At 54.1% G+C, this 21,953-nt stretch overlaps 1 protein-coding gene across 4 annotated transcripts in view; it reads right to left on the bottom strand.

Moving 5' to 3' along the window:
- klhl4 (kelch-like family member 4) overlaps positions 1-21,953 on the bottom strand; it is a 68,073-nt gene that overhangs the window by 34,162 nt on the left and 11,958 nt on the right. For 3 of the 4 annotated variants that reach the window (XR_001965185.2, XM_018733520.2, XM_018733522.2), the window contains exons 2-3: positions 18,294-18,357; positions 1,583-2,048 (exon numbers count right to left, since the gene is read on the bottom strand). Coding sequence is in view for 2 of the 4 variants with exons in the window: in XM_018733520.2 (XP_018589036.1) it covers positions 1,583-2,010 (428 nt within the window). In the remaining 2 variants the exon portion in view is untranslated. The remainder of the gene's footprint in view (positions 1-1,582; positions 2,049-18,293; positions 18,358-21,953) is intronic. The other variant, XM_018733523.2, reaches the window with a different exon arrangement.

Below are 21,953 nucleotides of genomic sequence, written 5' to 3'. Positions count from 1 at the left end.
CGCTGAATGAGAAAGTCCTCTCTAGTATCAGAATATCAATTACCACGGTAAAATCAACCTGTTGTTTCTGCAATTAGGACAATCTAAACTGATCAGATACTGATTTAGACACGACATCATTATTTTTATTATTATTATCTGCCATGTTTCACCAAGGTGACTTACAGTGGGAGGTTTGTACATTAAGCTACTCACACTGATTTTCCCATATACACAGCAGGGTAATTTTTACAGTTTCAATCACGGTAAGGAGCTTGATCAAGGGCACTTCAGCAGAAGTGGGCATTCGAACCGAGATCCTTTTATGTGAAGGTGACGACTCAAATCGCCGCACCACCTGCTGCTTCTTTAGCAATGGATAACTCATGCGTCTGATGATGGGTGGCGATTTTGGTGATCTTCTACACGTGATCGTGCCATCAGGACAGGTGTTTGTGAAAGCTACCCCCTTGCTATGGTACCATAGCAAAAATGCCAAAATTCCACAAATTTAAATATGTAGTATATAGAAGCAGTGCCCAGTGTAAGATCGAGACCTTGAGCAGCCTCCTTGGCCGCGGTTTCCCTGCTGGATGCTCATTCGTGTCACCAGAGGAGGCCATGGAAGGATGCTCCTTGGTAACTGTGATGACCCAGTGCAGTCTGAGCTCAGGCAATTTGCCTCGCGGACGTCCGGCACGTGGGGAGGAAAGACAAAGGGGTTGGAGTGCAGGTGACATCACCGTCACGTCTCACGGCGCATGGCAGCGGTCGGCCTCTGCGGGGGAAGTGCTCGGCACTCATGGATGCACAGGGTACCGTTACGACAGACACGCGATGTCGCAAACATCTCCTGCTCGGGTTCAGCTGCTTAGACACCCCCGAGGACCTCCAGCCACACACACACACACACACACACACAGAGGCACAAATGACCACACTTTGACGAGCCTCCTCCACTAACAGTTGCGTCAGGTTAATTTGCGCCGGTAAGAGAAGGAAGAGCCATTTGACACACACGGCATGACGGGTTCGATTGAGGATCCCCCCCCCCCCAGTCTGCGGCAAAACTCTTCTGCAGCCACAAATGAATTATGAACGAGCCAACTGCGGGAACACTGATGGGAGCCAGAGAAGCTCCGCGGCAGCATGCGAGCTTCCCCGGTCAGCCGGCTCCCTGCGAGGACCCTTTGGCTTCGCCGAGTTCCCTCTCCAACACGTTGAGCAGCATCTGCAGCTCCACGTCTCCACCAGCAGAACGTGAAGGTCCTGACTGGAAGGTGACAGGAGCAACCTGAACACGCAAGAGAACATGCAGAAGTCGCTCATGCAGGAGCGTCACCTCTCAGACGGCCAGCACTGCCGAGATAACGAAAGCAGCCGCTACTCTGGTCTTCCGTTATCATGTCACTACGAATCAGGGTCCTCTGCGCGACCCAGCGGAGCGATGCAATATTGGGTCTCGGCACGAACAGAAACCCCGAACGACAACTGCTGCCGTTCGGCTGCCTTCCTCCCAGGATCAGCGACCCCGTCAGCCGCAGCACTGCAGCTCACGCTCGCACGGGACGAACACGTCCCCATGGGGGTCCCGGCACCGTACCTCTCTCTCGCTTCCTCTTCGGAGGGGTCTCCCGGCTGGCCACCCGCATCTTCCCGGACGCTCCCGGATTCCTCGGTCGCGGTGCTGTCAGGCAAACTGCCCTTAGGCGCGTCGTCACTCGCCGGCAGTGGCTGAATGAGGCCGTGCTGGTGCCACGACTGGGTGCCGGGTCGACCGTACACGGGAGTGGGGCCCGGGGTGGGCGCCAGTAGGCTGTGCACAGGGCTGTTACCCTTACGAAGCCCGCTTCGCTCGCGGCTCTTTAACCGGTTCTGGGCCGGGCCGACTCGGTGCTCGAAGCCCTCCTGCTGGATGAAGCCTCCGCCACCGACGCCACTGCCGGAGGAACTCTGGGAATGGCTGAACCAGCGCCAGCGCAGCCGCAGGATCTGCTTCACGTCGAACTCCTTCTTCCCCGACACCGACATCCCCGCTGCCACGATTATGAAGGCAGTGAAAGTGCGGTCTCGAGAAAAGAGAGAGAAAGCATGAAGGAGGTTCGGGGCGGTGTGCCGCACGCCTATCCCTCGCTCGCTCGTTTGCTCGCTCGTGCCTGCCCGCCCGCCCGCCCGCCCGTCCTCTCCCCGGTGCCGCTATCGTTGGTACGGAGGGGCTCCTGCGTGTTCGCACCGCACTCAGCACAGCTCTCCTGCCTGGTGCTCCGTGCTGCTCTGGGAGCTCATCTGATGCACATGCATGGCACACACACATACGCACACACCCCTCTCTCTCTCGCTCGCTCGCTTGCTAGCTCTCATCCCCCTCTCTCTCTCTTCACGCCAGCAGCACGAGGAGCGAAGAGAAGGAGCCAGACGCAGTTTTCCACTGGCTGACGATGCCGAGCGCCTCCAACCAGGGGAGGTGAGGGATACTGGCAGGACGATGAGGTCAGACCTTAAACAAGTAAATCAGCTTAGCGGGAGGAAGGCGGAAGCAGCGGCAGCCTGCAGCTGGGTCCCCTGGACACACACACACACGCACACACGCACACACACACACACAGAGAGTCACACTGGACCCCCGGGGGAGGCAGGCAGGGCCTCACTCTCACACTGCAGGAAACGGCGCAGAAAAATGATCCTCCTCCCTCAACCCCCCCACTCCGATGATAACCAGCAAATGAACAACCCTCCGGGGGAAGAGCACAACTTTCTTTTTTTTTTTTTTTTTTTTTTTGCTGAACCGCTTTTTTTGTACCCCAAACACATTTTTTAACATATGAAAGCAGGTGCCTTCAAACCGTATCCTTTGGATAATTTGAACACACGTATTTGACGGCGCATCGGTTCTGTTCGCTTCTGCTCTTTCTGCGGATTCCAGGCGTGACATATTCCATGGGCACAGGAATCATAATTAATGCTGCCAGCTGTGCTTTCGTAAAACTAAACGGTACCAGGGTAAAGCTAAGTGGTAAAATTCAGCAATCCAGAATTCCAAAGGTAGAATACACAGTCTCACACCATTGATGTCTGAGTCAGTGAACTATTTTATGTGACTGCATTACCCTGGTAAATCCCCCTACTGGTTTATGAATGAATCCAATACTACTTGTAAAGGGACATCGTGCTTCTCAGCCGCCCAGCAATACGATGCTGAAGTCTGTTCTGATCTGGAGGATGTGGACATCAGGCAGTTGCTTCATTTGGTGGGACATCAATGGTCTGACAGCTGAAGTGGCAGAATTGGTTTCAAACCCCTCCAAGTGCCAGTTTGGGCCACTGGACCAAGTACAGGGATCTGTCACATCAATAACAGCCGGTCCAGTGTCCACACTGCAACACAGGGTGTCTACATTTATTTCTTTAACTGACACTTTTCTCCAAAGCAACTTACAGTGTTAAGGTTACACTTATTACAGCTCCAAGCTAACAACTCTTCACCCCTTTGCAGGACTATTGTACTGGAGCAATTCAGGGTAAGTACCTTGCTCAAGGGTACAAGAGGTAGAAGTGGGGATTGAACCTGTGACTTTGGGGACCAAAGGCAGCAGCTCTAACCACTACACTAGCAGCTGTTCAGGAGCCACCGCTCATTCAATACCTGTCTGAAACCAGCGGGGCACGGGGGGACGGGGGCGGGGGGCCACAGGCACGATGCCCAGTGTTTGGGGGCTCATTGGTTATGGGCTCCACAGTTTCCACGAACCTTGTGCATTTTGCTGCAGCCCCCCCACCCCCCTACCCCGCGAGGCCGAGGGCTCTGGCTGTGAGTAACAAGATGCTGACATTTCCATGTTAACGCTCACAGAAGCTAGCGAGAGAACTACGACGTTACCAAAAATACCCTGTCAAACAGTGCTAATTACGCACAGGCTCTTGAATATTCCAAAACGATGCTTCATTTACTGGGATTCAAAGCCGCCCTCTGTGGGAGGGGTCAACAGTTTTGCTCCGCCCACTGGTCGTCCCTACAGCACAAATCAAGTTCTCACGTCCAGAACAGGCGACTGTGCCGCTCTGTGTATAACTGCACTCGTTTCAAAAGAGACCTTTTGTAGTAAAGCAGACATGTACGTTCATTTGTTCTTATTAACACGATAGGCAGCATTATTAACGAGCAATCCGTCTGTGCACCATCATTTCTGAGGCTCTAGACGGCCAAGAGCGCCAAAGCTCAGTATTTGTACCAGAGCGGACACTGCTGTGAACATCCTTTCCTTTACCCTGGTAAACTGGCAGAACTGAACCATCCTTGGGATAGAGGTAACGGAGAAGCACTTCGGAGGGAATCGGGCGTTCGGGTCGGACACGTGACCGACCTCAGCCATATCCGTACGTGGCGGACCGCAGGTGGGCTCAAGTGGTCCTCGTGGAGTGTGCGCTACAGCACCGGTCCAAAGCCCCTGCCCGTGTGGCTACGACCTTCGGCTGAACTCTGAGCGGCGGGCAATCCGAGGCGAGGGCTGGCGGTTCGTGGAGGACGAGCAACCCATTTCCCAGAATTCCCAGTGTGCGAATCGAGGGAACTGTGTGGATGTGCACGAGGATCGATCAAACAGTGCTGGGCAGCGCAACATGACCCACATGAGCACATCGCGTCCACAACGTGAGGGCTCTGATTTCCGAAATCCACCGAACCCGAGCTCAGTGAAAACGCCTCGTTCGCCGATTCATGTGTCGCATTTACGAAACACTGCACCGGTACGTGACGAGCTTGAGCCGCGTGTCTACGGACCGCTCCGTGCGGTCCGGCGTGTAGGGCCCGAGGACAACGGTACCAGCGTTTCAGCGCTACCCTGGGTGCGCAGGCGCTGTGCTGCACTCTGCTTCATGCCGTCTCCTGCTGTATTAATGGATTCGCAGCTCCTCCGCTGCTGAAACAGTGATGATTTATTCATGCCTTGTGCCTTCAGTCGTTCTGCTGAGGAGCCAGCGGGGGGGTCTCCTTTAAAACCACACTGTGCACACTGGGAGCGGTGATGCCGTTCCTCCTCACCGTGCCGTACGGGGGGGCTCTTCGTGGGAAAAGTGACCTTTTCAGTTTCTCAGTGGGCAAAAAATAATATTTTCCATCACTGATCATATTTTTTACAGAGCAAATGTAAATAATCAGTGCAGCAGGTGACAAAGCAGCCAGAGCAGCCACCTCTGGACACGGAGGTCACATGTTCACATCCCGCTGTAGTTCCTCCGGTTTCAAGGTACTTACCGAGAAATGACACGGTAAGAATTTGCCAGCTGCATCGACGGCTAAAACAATTTGTCTTAAAGAGCCACTTTAAGCCCCGTTGGCCTCGCTCCTTTGCGCATATCGAGCTGTCAGGGCCCTCGTGTGACAAACATGTGACACTCTGGACGATACGCCGTGTCCTGTCTCCTCTTCCTGCTGCTATTGACCCCAGGACGTCCTCTGGGGACATTCAGCGGGCTGTTTTCAAAAGAGACGCAGCAGCTTTGTGTGTGTGTGCGTGTGAGAGAGACAGCGTGTGTGTTTTGGGGACTTTGGTCGGGAAACATTCCATTTCCCGCTTTGTCGCTTTCCTCTCCTGTTTCCTGCTGATAGTCTTTTTTCCGGTGATTTATGGAGTAAAAATGTGTTCGTTTCCATTTCCCCTTGACCGTTGACTCGATCCAAATCTCAGTGCCGATTCCGGCACCTCTGACAGCGGCTCGGGCCGCCGAGCGCCAAACCATTGTCCCCACAAACAGAAAAGAGGAAAAGACGGAGGAAGGGGCCCTTTGCGGTGCGAGCCGTTTGGCCAATGCCCCCGCGGAGAGGCTGCCGCTTGGCCTCCTCCTTGAGCGCCTGCGCACGTTGGGGACGCTCTTGCAATGGGAGCGAAACAACGGCACGGAAAGCGAGCGGAAAAGTGCCCGTGATCCCCGAGGGAGAGCAGTAGCTGGGAAACAATGAGCCTGAAAGACGGCAGGAGCCGAGAGTCTCTCCGCCAGTGCGGCCAAAGGCAACGGTGCGGCGCCAGCGGGAACGAAGGGCGCCGCCATGATGTTGAGCCGCAGAACCTGAACCGATTCCCAGCTTTACAGCAACCGAAGAAGCGGCACCTTGTCCCGGAGCGGTGTCCTTGGGATACGTGAGCGAAGTGCCATCACCTGGCACAGCGGCTTCATGCCGTGGATGAGAGTGTGGGCAGTGCCTCAAAAGGGCCCGGACAGCAAGAGGCACCCAGAGAAAATCGAAGACTCCTAAATACCGCAGGTGCAGACCTGGACTTGGACTTGGTGCAGTGAGGAGAGCGGTGTCTCACCAGGTGCGGGAGTCCGAAAGGACCCTGGAGACCTCGTGTGACTGTTGAGCACAGGAGCCCACTCTCCTTTCTAGAAGAACTTGGAATCAAAGGATTGACGCCGGAATCATTTGAACAAATGAACCAACCTGTCAGGAAGATCTCACACGGTGCTTTGGTGCAGCTCCCCCTCTTCCCCTCGCTCTGTCTCAGCAGGTGTTCTGCAGGGCTCAGTACCGGGGCCCTGAAAGTCACTTTGGAGAAAAGTGTTTCGACGGGACTGCGGCAGTCGGTCGACTCCTCCGTTGTCCTGGTTCTCGTTCTTGTTCCCGTTCTTCTGGACGGGGCCACGGAAGGAGGACAGCGCCTCCCAATGGGGACGGGGAGCTCGCGCTGCAGAAAGCCTGCTGAGAGCGCCCTCGGCCCCCACCGATAGCTTGGTGCGTCTCGTGGCCCCCGCACGGGGCTGTGCCCCCCGGCGGGCGTAGTTCATATGGGAATCCTGTCTCCGAACAGTCGGCGGGGGGCTGAGCTGTGGACGGCGCTGTTTTCCTGGGGGCGGATGAGGACGTCGGCAGCAGGAGCACATGGGACCAGTGAGACTCATTAGCGGTAGTTAGTGTGTTCGAGATCCGCTGAAAAACAAGGGAACCGACAGGAGGTGTGTTGTTCGACACGCACAAGTTGGCATCGTAAAAAGGGGACCTTTTTGAAAAGGACACCGGCCTTCGTTCAACTGGGGCAGCAATGATGTGTCTCTGATCAGCGCCTTTTCACATGTGGGGAAGGTGTTTCTCGGTGGAATAAAAGAAAATGGGCGAAAGGCGTGAGGACGCGTGGCAGGTGAACACCCAAGTCAAGGAGTTACACACACGCAAAGCAACTGAGGACAGTGGCTTTTGGGCAGCGAGTGTGTGGACCCAGGACTGCACACACACACACTAACAGATGCAGGACAAACACCATCTGCTGATGGTCCCTGTGTTCGCAGGGGAGCAGAAATACGGGCCGCTCCATGCCACACTTTCCATCCATTACAACGCAGTGCCAGGGAGCTCAGCGAAAATCACAGGGAACATGCGATCTCCCCACAGACTGAGTAGCGCTCGAACCCGCTTCCAGAACCTGAGCCCAGGACCTGTGCGGCACCAGCGCTACCTGCTGTGCCGCCGTGCTGTTGGGCTGAGACTCAAACCGGTGGAGGAGATGTGAGCCACTGCAGTGGAGGCTGTTCATGGGTGTCGGTCCAACACAGAGCAGGAGGTTTCGCAGGATGTGCGTCCCTCCGGCACTCAGTGAACGTGAGCTAGAGTGTGTGTGTGTGTGTGTGTGTGTGTGTGTGTGTGTGTCCTCAGGGCTCAGCACACAAGCACAGTAAAACAGGAAAGGACTGTGAGAGCAGCAGAACCGAGCCAGAAAGGTGAAGCACAGCGGGAAGAGAAGCCCAGGAAGCAGCAGCGAGTCGCTCAGTCACGTTGCTCTCCTCCTCCAAAGCTGCATACAATTTTAACAAGGTATACAGCTCAATATTTTATTGCATAAATGCAAGTTTAACTAGCGCCCTCTAGGGTACAACAGCAGGGCTCCTCCTCTTGGGCCGCGAGGACACCGGTCCCCTCCGTGGAATTTCTTACCAAAATCAGCGTGTGAGGGCTTTGGACGCCGGTCGTCCCACACGGCACCTTGTCCTTTACGGCACGGTCCTACGCCGCTAGTGGAACCTGCGACCACATACCCACGTGCGTTCGCTGGGGTTGCGGTTCCTTCAAACCAGGCCGCACACACTGGGGGGCTGTGAAATCACCACGCAGGAAAGACGGCGGAACACCATCTACACCGCGCTTCTCCGTTCGTCGCTCAAGAAGAGGACGGACATGAGAGGGACTCGGGTTCGAGGGCTTGCTGATGTCGCTCCTGCAGTGATTGAGGCTCTGAGATCAGTGGCACCAGTGCGCGCACGCACACACACACACACACACACACACACACACACGTACATGTACACACAGATATAGATGCACTACCTTTTGGATGAAATGCATCATGTTATGCAGATTGTTTTACACCGTTTTACACCATTAAATTTCCACAGTACCGTACCGTTACAATCGCTGATCTAATAACTGCATAGTGGCCGAAAGTGGAAAAAGTGGAACGAGTCGCGTTCGACCTACCGAAGGGTTCCCGTGTACCCCCCTCCTCGTCTCTCTCCGTCGGCTTCCTATCGCTGCCCGGATCAAACTCGACAGTCCGGTTACGACTCGCGCGAGCGGCGCACGAGCGGATCCGCTCCCTCGTATCTACAAGAGCTCATCGCTCGCCGCACCCCCGCCGGACCGCCGCGTTCCTCCGGCTCCGCTCGCTTCGTGGTCCCGCGCGCAAAAGGGCCGAACGTTTTCGGTTCTGCCTCCGTTGTGCCGGAACGACCTCCCGCTCTCACTCAGAACTGCTGAATCCCTCTGTACGTTTCAGAAGAGTCTCAAAACTCACCTCTTTCAGACTCCCTTCCCCTCGATTCCCAAAGTGCTCAATAAATGTGTGCTGTTGTACACTCTTGATACCGTGGTATGAGAGAGAAGGACTGTACTATCGAATCGTGTGTCTGCATCCAAGTCTCTCTTTCGACTGATGTAACTGTCACGCCCTCCGCCTCGGCGGAGGAACACCTGCGGCGGATACGGGACGGGTGCGTAAAAGGAGAGCTCGGGGCACAGTCAGACGCGGAACCGCGTTCAACCTTACAATTCGCTCGTGTCTCTCTATTTGGCTTGCTTACCTCTCCTGACCTCCCAGGCCTCGTCCTCGTCCTCGTTTCCCCGACCCTCCTCCGGTATCTCCGCTCCCTGCTCGTATCCCTCCACCCCTTGCTTGTTTCTCGAACTCCGGCTCTCGGATTCTCCCTTTGACCATTTGCTTGTGTCTCTCGCTACGATTTTCGGATTCCCCTCAATGAAGAACGCCCCCCGCTCGGCACCTGGGTCCGACGTCTGACTTCCTCGAGGAAATCATGACAGCGATGAACTCAGAGCACTTTTCTCGAAGATGTTTGTCGCCACGGAGAAAAGCCGAATGAATAAATGTAGATGTGAACGTGTCTGTATTCCTCCGTCTACTGCTGATTACTCTGTTTACTCTGTTTACTTCAAGTTGTACGGAACGCTGGAGGAACCCATCTGCTAGATGAGGAAATGTAAATGTAAATGTTTGTTAGTGTTTGTGTTGGACAGATTCCTCCTTCCTTGTGTTTACTCCTGGTTCATCTTCATCTTCATCTTCCTCCGCTTTTATGCGGGGCCGGGTCGCGGGGGCAGCAGTCCGAGCAGAGTACTCCAGACCTCCCTCTCCCCGCACACCTCCTCCAGTTCCTCTGGGGGAACCCCAAGGCGTTCCCAGGCCAGCCGGGAGACATAGTCTCTCCAACGTGTCCTGGGTCTGCCCCGAGGCCTCCTCCCAGTGGGACAAGCCCGGAGCACCTCCCCAGGGAGGCGTCCAGGAGGCATCCGGAACAGATGCCCGAGCCACCTCAACTGGCTCCTCTCGATGCGGAGGAGCAGCGGCTCTACTCCGAGCTCCTCCCGGGTGACTGAGCTCCTCACCCTATCCCTAAGGGTGCGCCCAGCCACTCTGCGGAGGAAACTCATTTCTGCCGCTTGTATCCGCGATCTCATTCTTTCGGTCATGATCCAGAGTTCATGACCATAGGTGAGGGTAGGAACGTAGATCGACCGGTAAATTGAGAGCTTCGCCTTACGACTCAGCTCCCTCTTCACCACAACAGACCGGTACAATGACCGCATTACTGCAGACGCCGCACCGATCCGTCTGTCGACCTGCCGCTCCATTTTTCCCTCACTCGTGAACAAGACCCCAAGATACTTAAACTCCTCCACTTGAGGGAGCAACTCCCCCCTAACCCGGAGGGAGCAATCCACCTTTTTCCGACTGAGAACCATGGCCTCGGATTTGGAGGTGCTGATTCTCATCCCCGCCGCTTCGCACTCGGCTGCAAACCTCCCCAGTGCACGCTGCAAGTCTTGACTTGATGAAGCCAACAGGACCACATCGTCCGCAAAAAGCAGAGACGAGATCTCGCGGCCACCAAAACAGACACCCTCCGTTCCCTGACTGCGCCTAGAAATTCTGTCCATAAAAATAATGAACAGAATCGGTGACAAAGGGCAGCCCTGGCGGAGTCCAACATGCACCGGGAACAGGTCTGACTTACTGCTGGCAATGCGAACCAAGCTCCTGCTCCGGTCATACAGGGAACGAACAGCCCGTAGCAACGAGCCCCGAACCCCATAATCCCGGAGCACCCCCCACAGGATGCCACGAGGGACACGGTCGAATGCCTTCTCCAGGTCCACAAAACACATATGGACTGGTTGGGCAAACTCCCACGAACCCTCCAACACCCTAGTGAGGGTATAGAGCTGGTCCAGTGTTCCACGGCCAGGGCGAAAACCGCATTGCTCCTCCTGAATCCGAGGTTCGACTATCGGTCGGATTCTCCTTTCCAGTACCCTGGCATAGACTTTCCCAGGGAGGCTAAGGAGTGTGATCCCCCTGTAGTTGGAACACAATCTCCGGTCCCCCTTCTTAAAAAGAGGGACCACCACCCCGGTCTGCCAGTCCAGAGGCACCGTTCCCGAACTTCACGCGATGCTGCAGAGGCGTGTCAGCCAAGACAGCCCCACAACATCCAGAGACTTGAGAAACTCGGGGCGGATCTCATCCACCCCCGGAGCCTTGCCACCGAGGAGTTTTTTGACTACCTCAGCAACTTCAGCCAGAGTAATGGACGAGTCCCCCTCCGAGTCCCCAGCCTCAGCTTCCTCTACGGAAGGCGTGTCGGAGGGATTGAGGAGATCCTCAAAGTACTCCTTCCACCGCCCGAGAACATCCTCAGCTGAGGTCAGCAGCGCACCACTTTCACTGTAAACAGTGTTCGTGGAACACCGCTTCCCCCCTCTGAGTCGCCGGACGGTTTGCCAGAATCTCTTTGAGGCCGACCGAAAGTCTTCCTCCATGGCCTCACCGAACTCCTCCCAAGCCCGAGTTTTTGCCGCGGCGACTGCCAGAGCCGCGCTCCGTTTGGCCCGTCGGTACCCGTCAGCTGCTTCAGGAGTCCCATGAGCCAGCCAGGCCCGATAGAACTCCTTCTTCAGCTTGACGGCATCCCTTACTTCCGGTGTCCACCACCGTGTTCGGGGATTGCCGCCGCGACAGGCACCGGAGACCTTATGGCCGCAGCTCCGAACAGCCGCACCGACAATGGAGGAGCGGAACATAGTCCATTCAGACTCAATGTCCCCCACCTCCCTCGGGACCTGGTTGAAGCTCTGTCGGAGGTGGGAGTTGAAGACCTCTCTGACAGGGGCCTCCGCCAAACGTTCCCAACAGACCCTCACTATGCGTTTGGGCCTGCCAGGTCTGTCCAGCTTTTTCCCCCGCCATCGAATCCAACTCACCACCAGGTGGTGATCAGTTGACAGCTCAGCCCCTCTCTTCACCCGAGTGTCCAAGACATATGGCCGAAGGTCAGAAGAAACGACTACAAAGTCGATCATCGACCTCCGACCTAGGGTGTCCTGGTGCCAAGTGCACTGGTGGACACCCTTATGCATGAACATGGTGTTCGTTATGGATAAACCGCGACTAGCACAGAAATCCAATAACAACTCACCGCTCGGGTTCAGATCAGGGAGGCCGTTCCTCCCAATCACGCCCCTCCAGGTATCACTGTCGCTGCCCACGTTAAAAGTCCCCCAGTAGAACGACAGAGTCCCCAGTGGGAGCGCTTTCCAGCACGCCCCCCAGGGACTCTAAAAAGGCCGGGTACTCTACACTGCCGCTAGGCGCATAAGCACAAACGACAGTGAGAGACCGTTCCCTGACCCGAAGGCGTAGGGAGATGACCCTCTCATTCACCGGGGTAGACTCCAACACATGGCGGCTGAACTGGGGGGCTATTAATAAGCCCACACCAGCCCGCCGCCTCTCACCTTGGGCAACGCCAGAATAGTGGAGAGTCCACCCTCGATCGAGTAGAGTGGTTCCAGAACCCAAGCTGTGAGTGGAAGTGAGCCCGACTATATCTAGACGGTATCTCTCAACTTCCCGCACCAGCTCAGGCTCCTTCCCCGCCAGTGAGGTGACATTCCAAGTCCCAAAAACCAGAGTTGGCGCCCGAGGTTTGGGTCGGCCGGGCACTCGGCCCCGACCACCGCCCAAATCACAACGCACCGGCCCCTTATGGTTTCTCCGGCAGGTGGTGAGCCCACCGAAGAGCGGCTCCACGTTGTGGCTTCGGGCTGAGCCCGGCCAGGCCCCGTGGGCATAGACCTGGCCACCAGGCGCTCGCATGCGAGCCCCCCCCCCAGGCCTGGATCCAGGGTGGGGCCCCGGTGACCCCATACCGGGCGGGGTAAACGGACGCCTTGATTTTTTTGTCATAAGGGGTTTTTGAACCGCGCTTTGTCTCGTCTGTCATCCAGGACCTGTCTGCCATGGGAGACCCTACCAGGGGCATGTAGCCCCAGACAACATAGCTCCTGGACTCATTCAGGCACTCAAACCCCTCCACCACGATAAGGTGGCGGTTCACGGAGGAGTACTCCTGGTTCAGGGCTCCAAATCCCACGTGTTCTTTCACTGAGAGGGAGAGCGAACGCTGTCTCAGTCCACCAGGTCCTTCCGTCCACCCTTCGCTCTGCCTCTGCAGTAAATTACCGCGTTATTACCACGAGGGCGGTCGGGGCCACGGACAGCCGGAACTCCCGTTCGGCGTAGGACGGCGGCGATTTCGCTTCCTCTGCTTCCCTCTCGGACAGGCAGCGGAACGGCAGGTGGGCCGGGGGGGGAGGCGTTGCAGTTAGAGTTCTCACATTGCAAGGCAGTGCAATGGGCTCAGTCCAGGTACCTACCCTGAACTGACACTGACACACACTGTTTAAAGGGGTAAATCAGTGTAGAAACTTCACACTGTCAGTCACCTTGGAGAAGAGCGTCAGACAAATGAATAATATCTGACTAAAGCAGGCAACGTGACTTCATTAACACACGTGTAGCTTCACACCCCATCTGAGGAGCAGTAAAAACCTCACTGGGTCCCATCTGTCTGTCTGTTACCTTGTTGTCATGGTTACAGCAAAGACAAATTGAAAGAAGTATCCTGTTACATTACATCTGTCACGTCGGCTGTGCTGTATTTCGCTGTGCTGATCCGTCGCCCTTCTCTCGGCTTCCTCTCGGCCCGACGGGCTCCCAGCAAACGGGGCCTGCGAGGGCAGCAGGCCCGAGAGACGGCGCGATGCGAATCGGGGGTGCGGCACGTCGGCGCGGCGACGGCGAAACCGCACCGGTTTGTGTCACGGCCTCATCGATCGGCGGTCGGAGCAGCGGGGCCTCCCGGTGTTTCATCGCTCGCGGGGTTTATTGATCGAGTCCCCGGCCCCCACACCCCCCGCCCTGCGACCGCACGCAGCACAGCTCCAGGCTACGGCGGGCAGATTGGCACAATAATTAGCGAGGGCACCAATCGCAGCCCTGCTATTACTGGCTGCGCCATTTCATCACTCAGATCTATGCAGTAATTGCAGTATGGATACGTAACGCTACAGCATAATTAGCTCTCCATTATTACACACGTAGCCTCACACATTGATTTATAGTAATACACTGAGTCATCTTGCACATATTTTTAATGGGACGTGTAGCGAAATGCATAATTACTGCGAGTCAAGAAGATGGGGGGGGGCACTGGGCAGTGAGCCAGCGCCACGTCCGGGCTCCGGGCTCCAAGTGTTCGTAGCACCGCTGAGGGCACCGGATCTCACCTTCGCCTTTATTTCTTCGTTTCTTTCTTTCTTTCTTTCTCGGAAGCTTTTCTCCAATACGACTTACAGCTCGGAGGGAGAGACTGCGACGCGCGAACGGCTCCGAACTCACGTGTATCGAAGCAGAGCTTCTCTGCCTGACGGTAGAGACCCCGACACTAAAAATGCACAGGCAGACTGTGCACTTTGCCGGTCACCTCCGGCCCGCTTTTATCCGAACTCGGGAACTTCCTCGGGAACAACTGGGCTCGAACCCGGATCCAAACGGCTGCGGTGGAAAGCGGGCGGCTCCCGGACCTCCGGGGCCCGAGTTGTGAAGGACAGAGGAGTTTGGCGGCGCACCGCTCTCGGCGACGTGCCCTGAGACGGCCCTCGGCCATTGGCACAGGCCTTATGAATATTCATTTGCGCGACGTGCGGCGGCGGGAGACAAAGGGTCCAGCCTAATTAGAGTTGTCAGATTCCTCAAAGGAAACGGGTGAACTCGGCGGCGCCGTTCGTGCTAAATCGGCGTTAAGAGTCGGACTCGTGCCCTTTGCCGGCCTACGCGTCCTGGACCGACGTGTCCTTCACGGACCGGGCCTTTGTTCCGCGGACGGCGGTGCGGGGGGGCGAGGGCACTCTAGTTTGTCGAGGGCGTGTAAAGGTCAGCGCATCCCCAGCGCATCCTTTGTTCACCGCGGAGTGAGTGACACACCACAGCCGCACACTCTCCCTCTCTGTCTCTCTCTCACACACACACACACACCACTCATCGATCTGCGGCAGTGTGTCGGGCCAGCGGTCGCCAGGTTACGGTGCCCTTGTCGCTAACAGCCCCGAACACGTGACTCTCGGGGTCGGACACACGTCCACAATGATGTGGTTAAAATGCGAGTTTGGCGGCCTGTGAAAGGCCCAGTCGGGGACCCCAAACGAGTGACACGTGTGGAGACCCCCCGTGTGGCACGGGCGCACAGGTGGGCCCCCGCTCGCGCCGCTTCCCCCGACGCCCTGGCCGAACGCGGTGGCAGGCGAGTGGGGGCCCACGGAAAAGATGAGGAGGCCTCTTTCACCCAAAGCCATTTTCTTGGTTTACAGTCGTACCGCATTTTACCGCACTGGCTGTTTACTGATGATGTCCAGGTGATCTGGGGGGATTCCAGGATTTTTTCAATGAGGGGACAAGAACCAGTGGGGGGGGTGGGGGGGCATTTCAGTGTTTACCACTTTATTATTGTAGCCTATTTGGGAAAAGTGATTTCGCCTTTAATCTTCAGACAAAGAGGAATCGATAAAGTAACATTTGTCTATTTTCCATTAATGTGCCGGCGCAGCGCTGCTGAAAAACACGGTAAAGTGATAGCTATTCACTAGTCCGCCCAAGTCACGTTACCTAACCCTAACTAACTAGCTACGAAATCTTATGACGGGACTCCAGGGAGCTTTTGGAGGGTCGTCTTCACCGGGCCAGTCGAGGCTTCGGCCGCCTTCCTCCGTCGGGAGATACGTCACTAACTACTGATGCTCTTACCTGGGGTTCACCTCTGCGTATTATTGCTGCGGAGAATGACGACGCCGCCGCTGTCCGCACGTTTCGAAATACATAACTGAGTGTGTTCGCACCACGGACAGAGGAGTGGTCTGCGGTCGAGTCGCGTCTCTCCTCCTCTTTGAAAAATGTGGTACCGTACTGCGATTCTGCACTGTAAATCAGGCAGCGACTGACAGCCCTCCGATCCAGTGGCGTTGAGCACTGTCACATTGACAGTACTCTAGCTCAGTGGTGCTGGGGAGGGGCACTGGAGGGAGGATCATATTTCGGGGGGCTGGTGCCACCCCTTTAGACGCCCCTGGGGGGGGCACCAGGCTCTCCTCTGGACTCCGCAGTCCTCCCATGACCCCCTGCACTATCAGCGCTTCTAGAAAGAACACGAGAAAGTAGATTGCAGACTCTCGGGCTCCTCGTCTTAAGAACGTTTGAGTTACACATTTTTAAAGATATGAACAATTTTCCTTAATTTATTCATTTTTAATGGCATTTTATCCACTTGTATTTCCTTCAGTCCGAGTCTTTGTTGAGCAACGAACATCACCTGCATTCGACAAGATGAGGAAGCAACGCCATTCATGTTTATGGGATGAATGAGTCATTTTTATATCGGTTTTATTTTACCAAAGCGCGTTGTTCATGAAATGTTAAAGTGACGGCAGATTTTTTTGTTTTTTTTACCGCAGCCGTAATGAGCAAATCGAGGTATTGGGTCTATTCGGAGACTTTTACTGACGGTACAGTAATGAAGAGAACTGAAAGCGGTCGGATGCCGACAAATGTTGCGAGTGTCGCCTCCGGTTAACGAAAGAAAAGAAAGAAAAGTCTGGCGACGGAGTTGCATTCTGTCAGCGGTGCTCGCTGCCTCCCGCTCTGCGTTTCCAGGATAGGCTCTGGGACACAGGGACCCTGTGCAGGACACGCGCTTACTGAGAGTGAGTGACTGGTTCCAGCACAGGGCTCGTGTTTGCAAACAATCCGAGTTACAAACGCACCCGTAAGCTGAGAGACCCGGGGCGCTCGTTTACGCCCTCGGGTATCAAAGTCCGAGGGTGAAGAAACGAAGCCGCTTCTGAGGGACGCTGATGAGGAAATGGATGAGCGGTGATTTCCTCTCATTAGCACCCATGGAAGAGGAGGGTGACGAAGAGCGTCCTGATGGGAGGGGTGCAGGAGAGCTCCACGAGCGAGAAGAGAAGCACACTAAGAACCGCACAGAGCGCCGAAGGAGCCCTTCGAGCTCGCAGGAGCGGGAAGGAGCTCGGCGGAAAGTCGGAGAGGGTGTGCGAGGCGCCAGGGAGAGCGGTTATGTCCCGAGGAGGTTTCCAGCCACGGAAAGAGGGTGGGAGGCTCCTTGCATCACTCTTCTGAGAAGCAGGCCGAGGTCACCCGAGGACATCTCCTACACGGAGATGAAAAGAGCTCCGATGTGCCGAGGGTCAGAATGTGCGTGTTGCTCGTCCGTTTGGTGCTGGAGACCGTTCCCGAGAAAGCGGAGTTAAAAATAAAACTCTGTTCTCAGAGCACACGTGTTCTTTCGTTTGGACGCGCAAGGTCTGATCTCCCCCCGCACATTTACATAGTTTCCCCGAAGCTCCACACACTGATTTGTCCATTTATACAGCGGGCAGTTTCTTTACTCTCTCAGTTCAGGGCGAGTTCCTTGCAGCTCCGGCCACTGCGCCACCGGCTGCCACTTTTACACGCTCGTAGCAGAAAAAAACGAGTAGAACCACCTGGACGCCGAGGATCATAGAACATTCTCGCTTCAAAATGCGTTGCAGAGTTTGCAGCTCATAGAAATTCACCTGAAGAACTTGGAAGAGTAAACCAGCCACTACACCTCCTGCTGTTCCTACACCAATCAAAATTCTATAGGTTCTCCGTTCTGGCCCCGATGTGATGCAATGAGTGGAATGAGGTTCTTCTGTCCCTCGGAGCTGCTGAATCCCTCACACACTGAAGAAGGCTCTTGAACCCATCTCTTCAAGAGCCACTTCTCTCCTGATCTCCTGACAGCTCCATCAACGAGTCCAAGACCATCTGCTTTGAGGATCTTTGTATTTTCCATTTGAACGTCTCTTGTATAGGAGCTACTGGAGGGATGTGAACCAGCAACATGGTGCTTGTGTCTTTCCTCACCGTACACACACGCGCGCAGACAGATGCTGACAGGTACTTGTGCTCCCTTAGCGTTCAGGGCATTTCAGCAGCACTTCCTCATTTTGTCAAAACACTGTTGTACACTTCAACTTTGAGGTCGAAGCCCCTTGCGGCGACTGAGCGAGCGAAACGACAGCGACCTTCAGCACTAAGCCGGAAAAGCGGGCGGAACTCATAGTTTAATCACCTTCTGCCAACAGCGGGATTGCAAATGAAGAGACCCCTATTAACCCCGTAATCCCTGCTGGAAAGGTCACCGACGGAAACTCCACTCCGAAGGGTGCCGACCCCACGCCTTCCTGAGCGCTGCCGAAAAATAATGCGGCGACCGAGCGGCAGCGGCTCTCAGCGCCCGTGCGACATAGGAGTCGCACAAGAGTCACGTTCACATGTGGGTATGATGCACGGATGCGACTCGGGGTCAAACACGCACCAAGGGAGCGCGGGGACATTCAGTGTTCGTACAGCTAATAGGTGGGTGAGAAACATTCTTACCTCAGTTGCTGCGCTTAGAAACGTTCTTACGGCCGCTGCTCTGCCGTTGCTTTTTGGGTCACGCCTGTGGAGTGAAAACACAGTGACACTTAGCAGAGGTAATTTACCCTGTTACCCATAGGAGGTCTTCAGGTATAATTACTTGCACCTTGTTTTAGAGGAGACATTAACAATAATAATAATAATAATAATAATAATAATAACAAAGTAATCACTCCATAATTGTGTTTCTAACTAAAGGTCAGTGTCCTTTTAGAACAATTTCCCTGAATAACATGGTACACTGGAGGGCTATTAGGCAACATTAAGATTCCAGATGAGTAACTGCTGAAAGAAGCACATTCTGCTGTTTACTCTGTTTACACTGTTTAAACCTTGCGGCGGCGGCCTGTGAAAGCTGCTTTGGCAAAAAAGCCGAAGCAGAGGAAATGAAATATTAAATAACAATTTTCTCAGTCCTAGACAAACAATGTGTCATGTCCTCTATGAGTACCGTTATTATGTACAACATGAGAGCATTACTGTTCTGCGCAGGCTCAGCACCCCCCCCCCAACACACACACACACACACACACACACACACACACCAGCCAGGAGAGGCACTCTGCGGAGGGTTATTGCAAAAAGGCCTCCTGCTTTGATTCAAGCCGGGTTCGAGATGTGACACTTCGATCTGAATTGCTGCACCATCCTTGATGTTTGAGACCCCGCCCACACTTCTGCCACCACCCACCACCGAGAAACCGTAGCCTCCTCGCTGCCCGTTTCCGCGGTGCCTCATCCAGCTCAGCACCTCGGGACGTTTGCGGCTCAAGCCAACGTGTTCGCAGGAGTCCGTGTTCAGCACCGTGCCTTCATCGCGTGATCTCTGTGCTCCGTGTGTGTACAGCGCAGAAATCGTGTGTCTCGCGTGTGTCTCACGGTCTCGCTGCAACACCTCCATGGATATGTCCCTGCATTCACATTTCTTTATTTAGCTGGCAGTTTTTAAAAGTGACACCCATGTATCCAGCAGGGTGATGTTTAGCACATCACCTTAGGTTAAGTACCTTAAGGAAGGCTACTACAGCAGGAGGTGGGATTGGAACCTGGCTCCTTTGGATGCAAAGCAGCAGCACTAGCCTCTGCGCCACCCGCTGCCCCACCTGTACCTGTTAAAAATATTGTACGTGCAGGAACCCCGAGGTACACGCAGCGATGCAGTTTTCAAAAGTGTCCAAATGATGCAGCACACAGAGATTCGCGTTGAGAACATCAGCTGGTCAAACTGGCCAGAGGGCCAACTTACGAGAATTCGCAAGAAATCTCCATGAAATGCGATCGTGCGGTTGCAACAATAAAAGTGCTGCAATGAGGAATGGTTATGTAGTGAGGAAAAGATAAATCACATGTAAAAAAGTGAACCATTAAACGATAAAATGTAAGAAAACAGTTGTTTAAAATGCTTTAAAATCTCGTAAGGATTCATTGCGCCGTTGTTTGTTTTTGTCACTGCAGCTTGGGCATGAAGATTTAGTTCAAACCCTCCTCTTTGGGAAATTACTGCTCATTTACCCCTTTTTTACTATTTCGCAGACTTGATCACCGGCACTGGCCGTAAATTCTGCCTCGTGTCTTTTACAGTTGATGTCAAAATAAAAGTTCCTTCAATGAATTTCAGCCTAGAACCAAGTACAGAGAGCCACCGAGAGCCTTTCCTCTCGCTCGACCTGATGACCGTGTGTCTGGTCCAGAACCAGAACGTGAACACGAACACGTGGTTTATCGCTAACCTAAACCGAACCGCCAGTTAACCGACCGCACTGACAATCGATAGTAGCACCGGAACTCTGTATAACTCGTTTTTTGTAACTGCAAAGCCACTTTTACTGCAATAATTGTCATTTATTAATTCAAATGTTTATTTTTTCTATCAGTACAATTATTCTATTGCATTAAGCTGCTCAAAAATAATGTATCATTTGTAGAGGCGGGTATTTTTTCCAGAATAAATTCAAGGTAAGTACCTTGACTGAGGGGAATACAGCAGGAGCAGGATTTGAACACAGGCATTTTGACAGTAGGGTATCACCCTGCAGCCCTGGTGTCTCTCTAGTCAAGGGCAGAGGAAGAACTACGTTGCCGCCAAGTCAGAGACGTCCCTCAGTGTATCGGTGGGTTACATTCGCTGAAAAAGTCCCACCTAGCGAGAATAACTAAATAACGAAAACACTTTGTAAAGTGTTTCTGCGGGAGCGTTGGCCGCATCGCTCCGTTACACATCCCGCATGCTTAAGGGTCACTGCTGAAATGCACTGCTTCCTGCCCGTCCCCCACAAAGATGCACCTCCCTCAGCGTTCTCATGCGGAACATGCACTCAGGTTGCAGCCACTTGTCCGCGGCGGCTCCTCTCCGGGCTCTTGTGGGGGTGGGCATGGGGACACGTACCGGGCGGAATACCGGTGTTGTTGGAGGAGGGCGCCCGCGTCGACGGCAGTGACACGAAACCAACCGGCTTCATTTGTGCCGACCTTTCGACCGCCTGCTTTAGCTTCGAACTGGAGCTTGGAGATTCCACCTGTTTTCTCCATTTGCAGATGTTCTTCTCCAAAGCGACTCACAAGGCTGTAATAACAGGGGACTAAAAATCCCACTACGTGATGAGACTCGACATTCGGGACCCGATCACACGGTGAAATGACGGAGTACCAGCAATATGAATAACGAGTGACTGTTGGATGGCCAAGTGTTCAACGATGAGGTTCTACAGCTGCAACAGTTACACAGGGAAATGGAAAGATATTTACAGCACAGTAAGAAATCCGTGCCGTGTCAATGAGTAAATAATTGTACAGTTGCTAACGTTGCAGCGTAAGACAATAATACAGGCCATACTTACATTTTTTCCATTTAGAATTATGACTCGCGAAATAATGTGCAATCGGGAGAATTTATATTTGCAGCAATTTTAAAATGTGAGAAATGGTCAAGGTTGTGTGGGTAAAAATCTTGCTGAGCCTGCTGTAAGGCATCATTACTTCCAGGAATTTGCACTTGTATCCATAGGAGTGGATTTGCTCCTGCCAAACGGCCCTGAACTCATTAATCATGGCATCGCGTTATGATTTCTTAATTACTCCATGTGTCTCCTCCACCTGGAGCTGCTGTGCGGTAATTGGCAGAGAGAGGTCGGCGGAATGGAGGCCGAGGCCTCCTGGATTCCAGGGAAAGGAACGGCACCTGGCGGCCGACAGGGGGGTCCGAGCGCACGCTCCTCCGCACACACGGAAGTGACGGTTGCCCTGTGTGCCCTTTGAACCGTGGGATTTATGAGTGATGTCTGTACAACAGCACTGACTGCAGCCATGTTTCACGGTGAAAAACACTCCTCAGAGAGAACAAAAATAGCACCAAATCGAGATATTGATCAAAAAAGAGGAAAGAAACATTTTTTACATGTTTAAACCTAACTTGTTTTCTTAATATATCCTGATGTTTCAGCACACAGCCTGTACAGCCCGTGGATTCATACAGCTGTAGTACAAGAGGGAAGGGATAGCAGGTAACACTGCAGTTAGAGCCATTGCTTTTCTTTTGGAAACTTCTGGGTTCGAACCCCGCTTCCTGCTCTAGTACTCTTTATTAAAGTACTTAGGCTGAAGTGCTACAGTAAAAATTAC

Source organism: Scleropages formosus, chromosome 13 (assembly GCF_900964775.1).
Source record: "Scleropages formosus chromosome 13, fSclFor1.1, whole genome shotgun sequence".
Taxonomy (NCBI): domain Eukaryota; kingdom Metazoa; phylum Chordata; class Actinopteri; order Osteoglossiformes; family Osteoglossidae; genus Scleropages; species Scleropages formosus.
The sequence above is the reverse complement of the archived record's forward strand: the minus strand, read 5'-3'. Positions and strand labels throughout refer to the sequence as shown.